The sequence below is a fragment of the Agelaius tricolor genome, unplaced genomic scaffold, assembly GCF_023055355.1.
Source record: "Agelaius tricolor isolate 1412-34295 unplaced genomic scaffold, bAgeTri1.0.p SCAF_2, whole genome shotgun sequence".
In the NCBI taxonomy this organism is placed as follows: domain Eukaryota; kingdom Metazoa; phylum Chordata; class Aves; order Passeriformes; family Icteridae; genus Agelaius; species Agelaius tricolor.
This window is the reverse complement of record NW_027269262.1, coordinates 85552478-85566992: the sequence shown is the minus strand read 5'-3', so window position 1 is coordinate 85566992 and position 14515 is coordinate 85552478. Positions and strand designations below refer to the sequence as shown.

General features: G+C 46.0%; 1 protein-coding gene across 3 annotated transcripts; it reads left to right on the top strand.

Moving 5' to 3' along the window:
• Positions 1 to 4184: 4184 nt before the first annotated feature.
• On the top strand, positions 4185 to 11169 carry LRATD2 (LRAT domain containing 2). Of its 3 annotated transcripts, none has more exons than XM_071421790.1 (2): positions 4185 to 4341; positions 5143 to 11169. In XM_071421790.1, the coding sequence occupies exon 2, from the start codon at positions 5148 to 5150 to the stop codon at positions 6039 to 6041; it is 894 nt and encodes a 297-aa protein (XP_071277891.1). In that variant the 5' UTR covers positions 4185 to 4341; positions 5143 to 5147; the 3' UTR covers positions 6042 to 11169. The 3 variants fall into 3 exon arrangements, with proteins under 3 accessions (XP_071277891.1, XP_071277890.1, XP_071277892.1); XM_071421789.1 differs by lacking the exon at positions 4185 to 4341 and adding an exon at positions 4461 to 4690; XM_071421791.1 differs by lacking the exon at positions 4185 to 4341 and adding an exon at positions 4761 to 4950.
• The last annotated feature ends 3346 nt before the right edge of the window (positions 11170 to 14515 follow it).

Sequence of the window (14515 nt, the reverse complement as noted above, 5' to 3'; positions counted from 1 at the left end):
CTCATGTCAAATATGAAACTCAAGGTTCAGAAATACCAACATTCTACAATATTTCTCAACATTTTAAGGTACATAAATTTTCTGGTTCTCAAAATTCCTGATATTTCCCCTGGAGACACAAGCAGAACCACTGAGTAGTCCCAGCATATTTCTCACAGAAGCCCAAACTCATGTCCCAAACTCTCACTTCTGCCTTGATGAGGCCTGGCCCAGCAGAGACAGCAGAATGAGAGGGCTCTAACACAACAGAAACTAAGAGGAGCTGATATCTAATAGCATCTGGGTTACACCAGTCATGCAGGACATGTGAGACCCAGAGGTCCAATCTCTTCCAGTGTAGACATGAAAAAAACTCTCTCATGATCACATCCTAAAACCAAAACTTTCAGATCTTTCTGGTGAGTCTGTCTGAATGGCTCCTGATGAAGATACTGCATGATTGTGAGACATCTGAATATTCATTAGAGAGGACCTCAGAGCACTTTCATCCCCTTCTTGCATCTGATCTAAGAGATGTTGTCATTCTTTTCTTTCAGACAGATTGAATGGGTATTTAATGAGCCCATGCAAAGCTGAACAGCTTCAGTGGGACAGAGAAAGCAAGACTTGCTCAAAAAGAGCTTACAGTCTGGTGGCTTCCAGTACCCTCCTGGGAGATATCAGTTCAAATTCCTTCAGTGAGATAAGAGACTTCAGCCTTGGTCTTTCATACCCCAAGGAAGCAATCTTAAATATTAATGCTTTTTATTAACTGATGTGGCACCATTTCCTCTTGTGTGTGAGAAAATCCAGCCTCATTAAAGCACTTAACCTTGGAAGAGTATTAGGGTGACACAAGTGACACAAGAAGCACCATATTGCAACAGCTGTCAGGACACTAACTCTCTGTCCCATTCCCTACCATCTGGTGCTGGCCTGCCAGGTTGGATGAATCTCATTTTAGGTGGCATTCCCGGCTTTACAGGACCTTGGTGCCTGACACGGGGATGCAGCTTCCACTGGAGGACAGAGGTCACAAAAGAAACGTCACTATTCTGAATCCAAATATCCTTGGAGGACTTAGCCATGGCTGTCATGGAAGGCCACCATCCATCAAGTGACTCCCAGGTCATACACTTCCCTCAGTTAAGGACATGAATGATTTCTACAGAACTCCATGGAAGAACTTCCATGGACTTCACTAGGAAGTGGTTTGTTTTTCCAGTGCCCCTAATTCCACCATGGTGTTTAAGCACTCTGGTTCACTAGATCTATGATGTAGAGTGCTTACATGCCAAATGGAGCATAGTTTATCTCAGTTCTCATAAAACTCCACTGCAAAAAAGAAATGGAAGCTATTAAGTAATTCAAGGGTGTCATAGCCATCAGCTGGCTGAATACCTGTGAAACAGAATGTGCTTACAGAATATGACACTAAACCTTGTCTTACTCAGAAACACTGCTAAGAAAAAAAAAAAAAAAAACAAACAAACCACATAGCAAGACTTCTTTTTCTCATTCTGGATATCTTTTAATAACAATAACAGTATGACCACAGCACTTCATATCAAAGTAAGGATGAATTGTGATTTCAAATCAATATCACCTTTTCATCCAGAGATTTCTGGGTGTAAAATATGTGTAAGGTTGCAGTTGGAGCAACAAAATGATATACTGTTGGGACAAAAAAGTAACAGTTACATCTAATTCTCAAAATTAGCTTTCAGTTTAAGGCAACCACAACTCGCACTACAAAGGCCCTGGATGATAGCAGCTACATAGATTAATAGAAGTCACTTGCTCTATAGATGTCCCACAGTCTCCAAGCCAAGAGGTGCAGTGCCCTCTGTATGCATAATGGACTATATGGCCAAGCAGCTTTGGTTTTCCAGAGAGCCCTCCAGCATGGCAGGTATTTTTGCCTTAAAAGGGGCTATCAAAGTTTCAGGCATATCAGATACCATACAAGCCATCTTAAGACCCACCAGAACAGTATTTTTACGTCAGGAACCCGTAGATGTGTTGCTGAATTCAACAATAGATTGAGAGCATATGGATGTGAAATTCAGCTGTGAAAATGTTGGAGGGCTCTTGTAGAGCTGAGCGAGACAGATCTCACACAGATTGAACCCTGCTTCCTTGCAGTCTTTGAAGGGACTCAGATAAGGGAGCTGCTGGAATGAACCCACTCCAGAAGCAAAGCTGTTTTTTATCTGGGGTGGAGCTTTCTCTCCAAGAGAATTTACAAAGAAGAAATACTTCTGCAATCTGCACAAGAAAACGACTGGAACCTGGGAGTGACCCCAGGGAGGAATCATACCTAACAGTGTGGGCTTTCCTGTTGACTTCAGTGTATGTGCAAGCACAGCTGCTTTTAGGCTTAGAGATTAAGCATGAAGAATTTTAACTATCATAATTTTAGGCACTATCAAAGTGATATATACACACTCTAGATTCTTTGTGGATTTTTCACCCAATTCCTTACCGATGTGTGCAGTAAGCCATTATGGATATGGTTTACAATACAAAAATACTCACCAAAGGTTTCTTAGCCTAGAAAGCAGCAGATTGAAAAGACAAGATGGATTCCATGGAGCAGTCATGGCAAGGAAGCTCAAAGAGATCAGAGATTAAAGCAGCAGACAAGGTGCAGAAAATTAAGCACTGAGGTGAAATGAAGCAGAGAAGAAAAAGAAAACATGATAGAGAGCTGCAAATCTTTGTGGATGTGCACGAACACACAAGTGACTGCCTGGGCCATGCTGAGTTTCCACTCATGCACAGACACATCTTTCCACACACTGCAGAAGATTCAGAAAGAAACTTGGCCTTGAACACAGGGCTGCAAAACATTTTTGCGAAGAAGTATAACTGGTCCAGAGATAGGAAGATACAGTGCTGAAACAAAGCTTCCAATGGAAATGGGAATCACTTCTATGTTCAGTTTAGCTCCTCGTTTTAGGATACTCTCACACATGCCCATCTTTAATTAGCAAAGCAATTTCACAATGCCCTGACTATGAAGCAGGGCCCTCTTTTGTCCAACAGCAGCTATAGAGGAGAGGAACTGCAGGGAGAAACATGCAGTGCCCAGATATCACATCTACATTCAATACATTTTGGATATTTGCTCAACTAGCCTTGATCCAACCCTGCCACACAGGGTACCTAGTTTGGTGGGATGTGAAAGAAACGTGCACTGTTTGAAAACACGCTGGGATGCAAACCAAAGTGCATGTGTGTCAGGGCTGGGTGTTTGGGAGGTTCATCTCAAAAATGCTCCCATGGACATAACCACCAGCTGAATCCAAAACATAAAGGTCCTGATCTGGCTGTCTGTCACTGCTGCAATTGCTTGTAATGCCCCACCATCCCAAGCAGTGCTCACCTCCCCAGTCCCAGATGGAGCAATTCTTCTCACCCCAAAGGGCAGGTCTGAAACCACAGAGATTTAGAATCTGATGGAAATCGTATTCTTTGAGCCTGTGGGCAGTGCCCAGGGCCCTGGTAACACAACAATTGTTCCTTCATTTGCCGCTATTTAGTGGATACTCAGAACAGCAGTTGCAGTTGGGCTTATAAATTACAAGCCAACAGACAAAGGGAATAAATGAGACAAAATTAAAGACATTACTCCTACATCCCATAAATTATCTCTGTAGTCTATTTTAACAGCGTGAATTTACCAGTGTCTGTTAAAACAGTATGAAAAGTAAACCCACCTAGCACACTAACTAGGCATTAATGAAAAAGCAAAATATTGTTTTGTGTTCTCCAAAATACAGAAAGCAAGATATTCCCACCAGATCTCATAATGCCTTTCCAGGGGAGAAAGAATCATAATCTTTTATATTGAAAAAGAGACTGAGCTCTTGGAGTCGGAAAGAAAATGAATTAATAAACCTAATTACACACTCCGCGCATGGAGGAATCGAAGGCGTTAAGCCAGCCCAGGAGAACGGGGCGCTTTGATTGTGCTCACTTAACAACTTCCCTGTCACCGTGCGCGGCCCCAGGGAGGCCGCTCCTGGCGCTGTCCCCGGGGCAGCTCCGCGCCTCTGCGCGGGCACCGCGGCGCTCGCACGGCCGCGCACCGGCGGCTCCGCTTCGCCTCTCGGCGCCGTCCCGGGCAAACTCCGGCTGCGGAGCCTCCCCCCGCACCCACCGGCGGGCTGGGCTGCTGTGGCACCGCTCCCTTAAAGGCGCCGCGCCCGGGCGAGTTGGGGCTGAGCGCGCTGCACGCCCGCTGCCCGCGCAGAGCTGCGCAGCGGCGGCGCCGGCAGCCCGCGCCCAACCTCCGCCTGCCACCAGCCTCGGCGGGGAGCAGAGCGCTTGGCATGTAGGAGCGGAGAGAGGGAAAAGGTGCGGGGCGGAGGGAGGTGAGGGGGAGGAAGCCGGGAGGGTGGGGGGGGTGGGGTGGGAAGGAAGGGAAAAAAAAAAAGAAAAGAAAAAAAAAAAGAGCTGCCTCTTTAAATGCTGGGGGCTGAGCGCTTGCCGGGGCGTCCGTGGCGGATCCAGCCTCCCTCCCTCCCCTCGGCCGTGCCTCTCCCGGCACTCATGCCCAGCCGCGGAGCCGGCGGCGCGGCGCTCGGGCGCTGCCGCTGCGCGGGGAGCAGCAGCCGCGCCGGGCCGGGGCCATGATCCGGGAGCGCCGCCGCCCCGCCGCCCGCTCGCCCTGAGCCGCTCCCGGCGCCGCCGCCGGCCCCGCGGGGTAAGTTCGTGGCCGCCCGGTGCCGGGGGAGGGCGGGGAAGGCGCACCTGGCCGGCGGCCCGGCGCGGCTCACCTGGGCGGCGGGGGGGTGCGCTCTCTGCCGTCCCCAGCTCGGAGCTCCCCACCTCCCCAGGCGCTCGCAGCCCCTCTCTAACAGGTGGCTCGGTGCCTGCCCCGCTCCCCGGCGGCTCCTGCGCCTCTTTCCTTCTCCTCGCCGCCGCCTAACAGGTGGTGGTGCCGCCGCGCCTTCCTCCATACAGGTAGGGAAGTCTCGTGTCCCCCTTCCCCCCGTCCCCGACGGGCTCCCGCAGCCCCGGGGCGCTGCTGGAGCCTGCGCTGAGCGGGGAGAGCCGGGACGCCTGCGGAGGGGGGAGCCGCGCTTGTGCCCGCGCTGCTTCTCCGGGAGCCGCTCACCCCTCATTCATGGCCCCGCCGTGTGTCTGTCTTTGCAGCGGGCATGGGGAACCAGGTGGAGAAGCTGACCCATCTCAACTACAAGGAAGTTCCCACGGCCGACCCGACAGGTATGGACAGAGATGAAGGGCCAAGGATCGGGGTCTCCTACATCTTTTCGAATGATGATGATGAGCTGGAGCAGCAGCAGGATTCGGTGCATGACCTGGGCGGTGAGAACCCTACCCTGCAGCCCTACGATCCCCAGCTGCACGAGGTGGAGTGCTCAGTCTATTACCGGGATGAGTGTATTTACCAGAAGAGCTTTTCAGAGGAGGACACGCAGCTAGAGGGTGATGGAGGAGGTGGGGGGCATCTGAGCACCTACACCCCCGAGAACCTGCTGAATAGGTGTAAGCCAGGTGACCTGGTGGAGTTTGTGTGCCAAGCCCAGTACCCGCACTGGGTGGTCTATGTGGGGGATTTTCAAGTCGTGCACCTCCATCGGCTGGAGGTGGTGAACAGCTTCCTCACCGACGCCAGCCAGGGCAGACGCGGCCGCATTGCCAACCAGCTGTACCGCTACAAACCCCTCAGCCCGGCCGCGGTGGTGCGCAATGCCCTGGAACAGGTGGGTTGCAAGGATCGGGACTTGAGCTGGAGAAACTCGGAGTGTTTTGCTGCCTGGTGCCGATACGGCAAGCGAGAGTTTAAAATCGGCGGGGAGCTGCGCATAGGCAAGCAGCCCTACCGATTGCAGATCCGGCTGGGGGACAAGCGCAGCCACACGCTGGAGTTTCAGAGCCTGGAGGATCTGATCATGGAGAAGAGGAGAAATGACCAGATTGGTAGAGCTGCTGTGATCCAGGAGCTCTCCAGCCACCTGCAGGCTGCAGAGGAGGAGGAAGAGGAGGATGAAGTCCATCATCATCCAGGTGCTCAGACTGCTGTGGAGTAGCAGCCTCAGCACCACTCATTCTGCTTAGCCTGGGTGATGGGGATTAAAACTGAAGGCTGCGAAATTGAGCTGTTATAAGCCTTTTGGGCTGCTTCGGTGCAGCTTCATTCCAATCACATGTGAAAGGAAGGGGGAAAGCTGCTTAAGTGTCTGTGCTTTAGTGCTTAACTCCTTCAGTGCTTGATGATAAAACCCCTGACTTATTTGTAGAGGATAAAACTCAGGGCAATTCTACCCCTCTCCTCTCTCTTTCCCTTCCTCTCTGCCATATTCGCACATAGCCTTTTCCTCAACCATCTGCCAGTAGGCCTGACCCTACAAGATGCTAAATGCCTTGGACATCTACTTATCAGCAGAAGTTAATAGTATTTAATGCCATTAAGAAGTAGCCAACAACTTCCAGGACATGGCCGTGTAGCTCTGAACATGAGGATTTTGTTTTCCCTTCTCTGCTACTGTTTATCTTCCGCTGTGGCTTCTGTTGGTATTGCAAGGAGCGGCTCCTGCGTGGTTCAAGGCTTTGTGGGTTTGGTAACCAGTTCCCTAGAAAGTGTAAGGCAGAAATCTCCACTGATTTTGATGAAATGGGTTTGATGTGCCTGGTGCCTTCTTAATTGATAGGAGGTTGCAGGTGGGCTGGGGGACCTTCTCCTTTGCCATCAGCATGTGGCTTTGGGGACAGAAGATGAATTTGTTGCCAGCAGGCCCCAGGGAAGGAAGTTTGCCACCCCAGTTGTACTCTGGTGTGTGTTGGGACTCCTACAGGCAGATGCTGTGTCAGGGCTCATTACAGGCTGCCTTGACTTCTCCTAAAGCAAGTGGCAGAGCTTCTGATCGTGTCTGTAATACACACAGAGGCAGTAGAGGCAGGTTGCTTATGTGTAAGAGTATGTCTTGAGTAAGCTGTCCCTCAAGAGGGTGACCTCTTGGCTGGGTGCTTCTGGCTGTGAACATGCCACAGATTCTGCACCACAGTGAACACAGCTGAGATGGAAGGTGATGGAAGGGAGCACAGGCTGGAAGACTGTATAGGGCTTGAGTGTTCCAAAGCAGTTTCCTCTTCATTAGGGATTTTGTGTTTCTTTTTTTTGCTAGTTTCTATGGTATGCAGCTGAGCTATAGCATTAGAGGAGAGGATATGCTTCCAAAGTTGTGCAGGTCCCTCAGGAAGGGGGAGTGCAGTGCTGCCTGCCCTGAATATTCCCTGAACTTTTATTCAGCTGTTGAACTGATCTCCCACACAGGCAGCACTGTCAGATCTTTGTCCTGGGATCTGGGGTGTGCGATCAAGCACTGATTTGGAGGCAGTTTCTAATTCAAAATTCCTTCCCCTTAAAACCCAATATGATGATGTGAACTTGAAGATAAGCTTGAGTTCAAGTAATGGAAACTAACAGTGTGATGTAAACTTGAAGCATAATTAATATGGTCTTCCCCGAAGCTGTTTACAGTTATACCACAAATAGCAAAGTACTCCATGTCCTTTCCACCTCTGTGACAGGAGCAAAGTTTGTTGTTTAAGAATAGGTAGACACAAGCTTTTGATTAGTTAAGACTGTATGAAGCAACCTTGCCAATTTGAGCCAAGTGGATTGTGGTCTCATGTTTTCTGCCTAAAATATACAAGCTAGGATTTGGCCTGTGAAACACAAATCCAGGGGAGAGTTTAATACCAAGCTCCCTTAGAATGCTATAGCTCAGGTGCCTACACTAAGTGTGTGTTTTTTCACCAATATGCAATTGAGTTATTCTCAGGTTACTGTGGTTGTCAAGCAGATGTCTAACCTTGTTTGAAAGCATATCTACCCATATCTGGCCTTGTTTGAAAGCATATCTACCCATATCTGATTGTGATAGGGTTAATATGTGGATGCCTGCACCCAGGTTTTATACAACTACTAGTAACTACTGAAAGCTGAAGTGATCACTGAGACAGTCTGAAAAAGAGTGAAGGAGAGTCTCTCTGTTGTACTTCTGACTGATATGAGACAACAGATTATCTAGACCATGAGCAAATGTCTAGCTGTGGTTTCTTTCATACTGAAACCTTGTACATAACAGAGTTTATTTCACTGTGTAATATAGCTATGTAAAATAATATTTTCCTAGAGATATTTTTGGAAGTTTAAAAAAAAACCCTTCATAACCTTGCATTTGAAAGTAAATTGTTATGCACGTTATTTTCCAGTTCTCTGAATGGGTTTATTTTTCATTCATGATCTAAAGAATATTCTAGGTCATAAAATATTGAAACTGCTATAAATGTCAAATATTATGTATCTACAGGGTACTAAACAGTAAACTAGTTGTGAAAATATTTTTCCTTTGTGTCTGAAACATCAGAACTATGACACTTAGCCATTTCTCTCCTTCTGAGATATCCTGAACAGTTTGCCTTTGTTTTCTGTTCTTTTTTTTCTCACTTTTTTCTTTTTTGTTTTGTTTTTTGGGTGGTTTTCTTTTGTTTGTTTTAATTAAAAAAGGACCAAATCTGCTTGGGAATGGAGAGCAAAGCTTCTTTGACCAACTGAAATCTTGTCTTGTGCTGGTCTTGGTGCTTCTCTGTACCAGTCATGCCTTTTGGGATAAATTCCCCCACAGGCACCAGGCCTTAGCAAAGAATTCCAGAGCTTGCAGTGCTTTGATAGGATAGAGTGAAGGAGGAGCTTGCTTCACAGCAGAGTTTGGCATGCATTCTGCTGTGTTATAAAACCTCTGTGCTCCTCTGGCATACAGGTGTTTGATATTTGGAATCATAAAGTTTCCCTGCAAGCTATGTTTGGGAATTTATTGTCCCCTGACATTCCATTATGTGTAAAAGTAAAAGAGGGTGGAAAGCTTGGCATTTTTTAAAATTTTGTCTGAAAGAGGGCTGCCTCCATACAGGGATTTCTTATTCCAGCAGATAAAGATGCAACTGTTGAATCTTTAACAGGCAGGTCCTTTTCCCCTACTTGTTGATTAGGCAGTGTTATTTAATAGGTGCTACTAAACACCACTGCACACATTTCTAAGCAGTCTGGTTTTAAAGCCATGGACCTGTAATGACCTGGATGTGAGAACAGAAATTGCTGTAGGAGCACATCTCAGCTGCTTGGTTTCTTGTCTTTGCTGTTCTTTGCTCAGTTACTGTCTGCAGAGTAAGCTGGGATTTCTGGAGCTTGATTTAAAAAAGAAAAAGATCTCCCAGGAAAACTGACTCTTTTGTGTCTACTTCAGGACTTTTACATGGATCACAAAAGAGAGGGGAAGGGAATACATAAAGTGCTCTTCTCTGCATCTGCTTTAACATCGAGAAATGCAGGTGTGCTCCTTCTGCAGAGCTTATGCTTCCGCACAGGTCTTAAGTCGAGATTAAGTTTAAAGTTTTGAGTAGACCGTACCTACTTGAGGCCCCTTGAGAATCAGTAAGCCTATTCTTGTGCTTGAAATTAAGTGTATATTTACATTTCTTTATGAATGAGGGTCTGGAATTTCAATATGATGTCTCCGGTGGGGGCGTGGAGCTTCTGAGGTTGCATAATCAACAGGGGAGAATAAGTAGTGCCCTGAAAGCTGTTTCTCAAAGGGCCTCTTGTCCAAACAGAGCTTGTGGAACTCAGCCCAAACTTTGGCCTCAGTTTCCCTCTGGAAATGCAGGAGCTGCATTGATTTGGTGAGAGGTGTGTTACCCAGCAGTTGTAAGCTAAGCTGGTGAACTGCTGCAGATTCCTCCCGTATCTTTGTCTCATCATGCTTGAGTTTTCCCTTGCATTTTAACATTTAAAGTTAATATAATTTGTTTTAAAAGCCCTTTGATTGGGCAAACATTAATCTATATGAATTTACTCATTTGGGCATCTCTACTCCTGTGAATATCAATATGCACATGTGAAGGCTGGCAAGGCTGAGCCCCAGATGTGTAAATGCAGCTCCAGCTAGGAAATGTAGATGAGCAGTCTTATTTCCCTGGAGTATTGGTGTGTTTGATGCAAATAATGCCTTGGAAAAGGCGTTGTAGTAAAACCTACAATTATCCGTTGATTGAGTAATTTTAAAAACACAATTTAGACATTCACCTTCCGTGGCAGTGAACAAAGACATAAATTGAAGACTATTTTGTTATCCCTGATTCTGTGTGAATGCAAGGTATTGATTACAGCAACTCTAGAACTCCTCTGGCCAATGTGGTAGGCAGTTGCCAAGTAGGCAGGGAAAATTCCCAAAAGCTACTTCAAAATCTGTATTTTCTTACTTGGAAAAATACATTCTTCAGACTGAAGGACCCTAGACTATGGAAGTAAACTTTTAATCGTTTTGTATAAATGAAACCATAGGCAAACTCCTTTTGTTCATTTGATTTCACTATTCCACTCAGTACTATAATAGGTGATATTGTGTGATTAATCTGTTTCAGATTTTGAATGTAATGGTGGTTTTCTTTTTCTCTTTTCCTTTGGTTAAGTTTTGCCAAAGGTCTGTCCTTGGGTATGTGAAGTGTGTTGTCGAGTGGTTTCCCACTTGTGCTTTTCTGACAATTAACAGCACCAACCATAAAGCTAACAGCCATGTAGGAACAAGTATTTTTTGAAAGCAAAATTTTAATTTTGTATAAGAGATCAGAGACTAGTAAGTAAGTAGAGGTAGGAAATACGTTGTTTCCAACCACAGTTTCTATTTGTAAAATCTACAATTAATTGAGTATGCTTAACTACTCTTAAAAATCAGTGTGCAGTGATAAGGCAAGGAGTATTATATCATGGGCTTAGACTTTCAGATTAGGCTTTTTCTTTAACTGTGAATAGGAAGAAATCAGGGTGATTTTGAACACCAGTGGTTTAGATGGTTTAAATTCCTTTGCATTAATACTGGATTAGAAGCTTTCTTTAAATGCACACTTGAAATTCCTAACATTGTAACACTTCATGAAATCATCCACAGTAAGAAGTATAATCACAAATATGATTTTTTTTTCCACCATGACCATTTTCTGTAAGCTGTCTTTTGTCAGTAAATGTTGAATTGTTAGTGCAAATATCTTCTTTTCCTGAGAAAGAAGTACACATCATTGATTGTACCATTTCCTTCAAAATGAAGGGCATTTCATAGTAACTCAAAAGAAATAAAAGATTTATAGTGTCTTTTACAACTTTTCTTTCTTTTGTTTTTTTGAATAGCGTGTGTTTCTCCAGCTTTTGGAAAAAAGTTATAATTTCTCATGATGGACACATCAGACACAAAACAATATTTTCACTGCCTTCACACATCAGATCAAAATCTAACTCTCTGGTTGTGTTCTAAAGAGGAAGAATAAGCTGGATGAAAGGCCAGACCATCAGATGCCTAATAGGTGATAGCTGTATTAAATCCAATGAGGATCTGGCCCATAATTTAATTTTTAAGTGGAAAATTAATTCAGCAGCAGATCATATAGTATTAGCTGGCAGCAGGGCTTGTCTTTTCTGCCAGCAACTGCTAAAGGAACAGATGTAGTGTCTGCTAGAGGGAGAAACGAGAGAACAGAACTCACAGGGAGTTTTTGGGGAAATCTGTACAACTGTTCAGTTTGTGTGTTTTGTCTCATGGCAGATCCATGGCTGGTGTGAGATCATTGTTCTATCCACACCAGCCTTAGGGATATTGCTTAATCAAGGTGACAAGGGCTGTGTGTTGTGGGGAAATATTACACCCATGGGGTAACCATTCTTAATCCATTAAAGCCTTCTGCTGGCTGCATATTCACAATGGCAAAACAGTGACACAACCAACAGGCTGTACTTGTCCTCAAGGTCCTGACCACAAGGAGCTATTTGAGTCTCACACAAAAGGACTGAGTCAGCTCTGGCAAGGATTCTTTGAGTGAAACTATCCTGAGGAAATCTAGCTGTAACAAGATGAGACTTCTGCTGAAAGTATCATTGGAGATTTAGCTCTTCTGTGGGTGGGAGCTGTCCGTGACAGCTGTCTTATAGGTGTGAGAAAGTGAGACAAATTTCTATATCAGACACAGCAGCTTTCAAGGCTCAAGGCTGCAGGTGTGAATCTACCATAACATCGAATTTGTAGCTCTGGTATGGACTTAGGTGACTTTGAACAGGATGTATGAGGCACCCAGCTGTGCTCTATGTGACTGCAAGAGTGCCTGAATTTTCAGGTGTCTGATACTAGATTTGAAAACATGAAGAACCAAAAATGTGATTTGGGTGCCTGGATCAATATGTGAAAATCCCTGCTCAGTTATCACTTAGCACTGGAGGCCACTGAATTCTGAATCTTCATAGTTTGACCTGTTCTTTGTGCACGTGTGTTTATTTCGTCACCATAGTGTTTTCTTGAGGCTCTGGGCCTTTTTTTTTTCCCTGAAGTTTCTCCTGGCACATAAAGCAAAGCAGTCCATGTATTCTCTCACAGCCTGTGCCCATAGAGAGGAAGATCTTGCTTTCTGGATCTCCCTCCCAGTGGCTGCTTCCAGAATGTCTGTGACATCAGATACCAAAAAGAAGCATCTTGAAGAGGATATTTGCATTGCCCTTTTATGTCAGAATACACCTGAGCTAGAAATAGGGTAATTTAAAATGCAAGTACTGGGACATGGATTATGTCAAGGTCTCTGCACTCCTGGCTGGTTTCTCTGAGCACTGGACTTATACAGAGAGTTTTTCTCTTCAGTTCCTTCTTCAGTGAAATTTTGCTCAGGTCTCTGTAGGATAAAATCCTACTGCCCACCACTAACGTTGTCATTGTCATTGTAAAGGAAGATGCCCGAATTTCAATTTGAGAGTGGTTGCCTTGTGCTTTTTTCCAAAGAGCTCTGCACTGTGGCAGGAGGCAGTGCCTGTGGCCAAAGGCAGGGTGCACAAGGGCTGGAGGGGAAAGGAAGGGAAGAGGGAACAGCAGACTTGCATAGTCATGGCAAATCCATAGTGGTGGAAGGGACCTCTGGAGTTCCTGTAATCTACCTGTTTGCTCAAAACACATGCAACTACAGCAGGTTCCTCAGGGCTGAATCCAGTTCTATTTTTCATAACTCTAATTATGGAGACTGAGGATTTCTTAATGCAGCACTTCATCACTTATGTGATGAAGGTTTTTCGTATTTGAGTTTTGCCAAGGACCCCTTAATCATCCATGACACCTCTGCTTGGCTTCTTGCACACAGGAATGGACCATTCTCTGCTTTCCAATCCCATAAGCAGAGACTGCCTGTCTCTCCTTCAGCTGGAGGGTCAGGCTCCCCTGTCTCCAGGAGAACATCCAGTCAGCCTCCTTTCCATCATTTGTGTAGCTCCAAAGCATGCTGACCTCCTGCTGCAGCTCCTTCCCTTGGTCACAGAGGTGCTTTCATCAGCACAGACCTGCAGAAAAGAAGCCCCAGGAGCACCCTGCAGCCTGAGATTGCACAGCTGGGTGCTCCCTGTGGCAAGGGCCCCAACCTCCAGATGCTCTCTTACTGAGTAAGAGAAGAAGATGGAAAAACTCATGGGTCGAGATTAGGGCAGGGACATCAGTGACCCATGACTGTCACAGGCAAACCAGACACATAATGGAGAAAATTACATGTATTGTCAATTAAAATAGGTTTGAATGTTGAGAAAGAAAGAAAGAAATTAAAACAAACCTTTCCTCTTTTTTCCCTATGACACCAAGGGGTGTAGGGGTGGAGATGGGCTGTGGTGAATCTCTCCCAGCCCATCCTGGCTGCTCCCCCTTCCTTCCCCTTCACCCAGTCCTGGCACAGGGTGTTCCCTGGGCTACAGGAGTGTCTGTGCTCCAGCTGAGGTGCTGCCTGAGGAGGATCTCTGCTCTTGGCCTGCAGCCCCTCCTGCCCTCCTCCTCCTCCAGACCTCCTCTTTGGGGTCCCTCTGCAGCTGCTCCCTCCTTGGATGCCAGTGGCACATCACCACCATTGCTGAGCATCTCTGTTGCTCTCAATGGAGTTCCTGGCCCCTCCTGGGCAAGTGAAAGCCCCTGTCAGCCACAACAAACTACTGCCTGTGTGCCAGGACCAGCCACCACATAGGTCTCTTCCAAACACTGGATCCAAAGTCCAGTGGAAATGAAGAACTCGAAGCAGCCCTTGGTCAGGAAGATCTGCCAGAGCTTGTTGAAAGGGTCTGGAGCTTGCCAGAAACCTAAATGCTCAGTGAGGCTTATTTGTCTCACCCCAGGTCACTGAGAATTGTGGTCAGCCCCCATGTTGAAACCAGAATTTGTTGCTTGCATTTAGTCAGTCAGCAGAAATTAACTGGGACTATTAAGAATTGAGCACCATATAAAAGTCTGTGCTCTCTAATTTTTCCTTTTTCCTGAGCTGCTTCTGTCCTGTCCTATTCAGAAGAATCATTTTGGGACAAGCCCTGTTCTTTGTACAGTAGTTAGTGTGACGAGGTCTCCAGGTGTTTACAAAGTATTCATTAACTCAATAACCAGAGGGCAGAGGAAATGAAATGAGCATGTTCTGGACCATGAAATAGATGACTCACATCCATGGAAAA

What these genes read in the sequence shown, in the direction of transcription:
- LRATD2 (XM_071421790.1), top strand. Translation starts at nt 5,148, where the DNA reads ATGGGGAACCAGGTGGAGAAGCTGACCCATCTCAACTACAAGGAAGTT.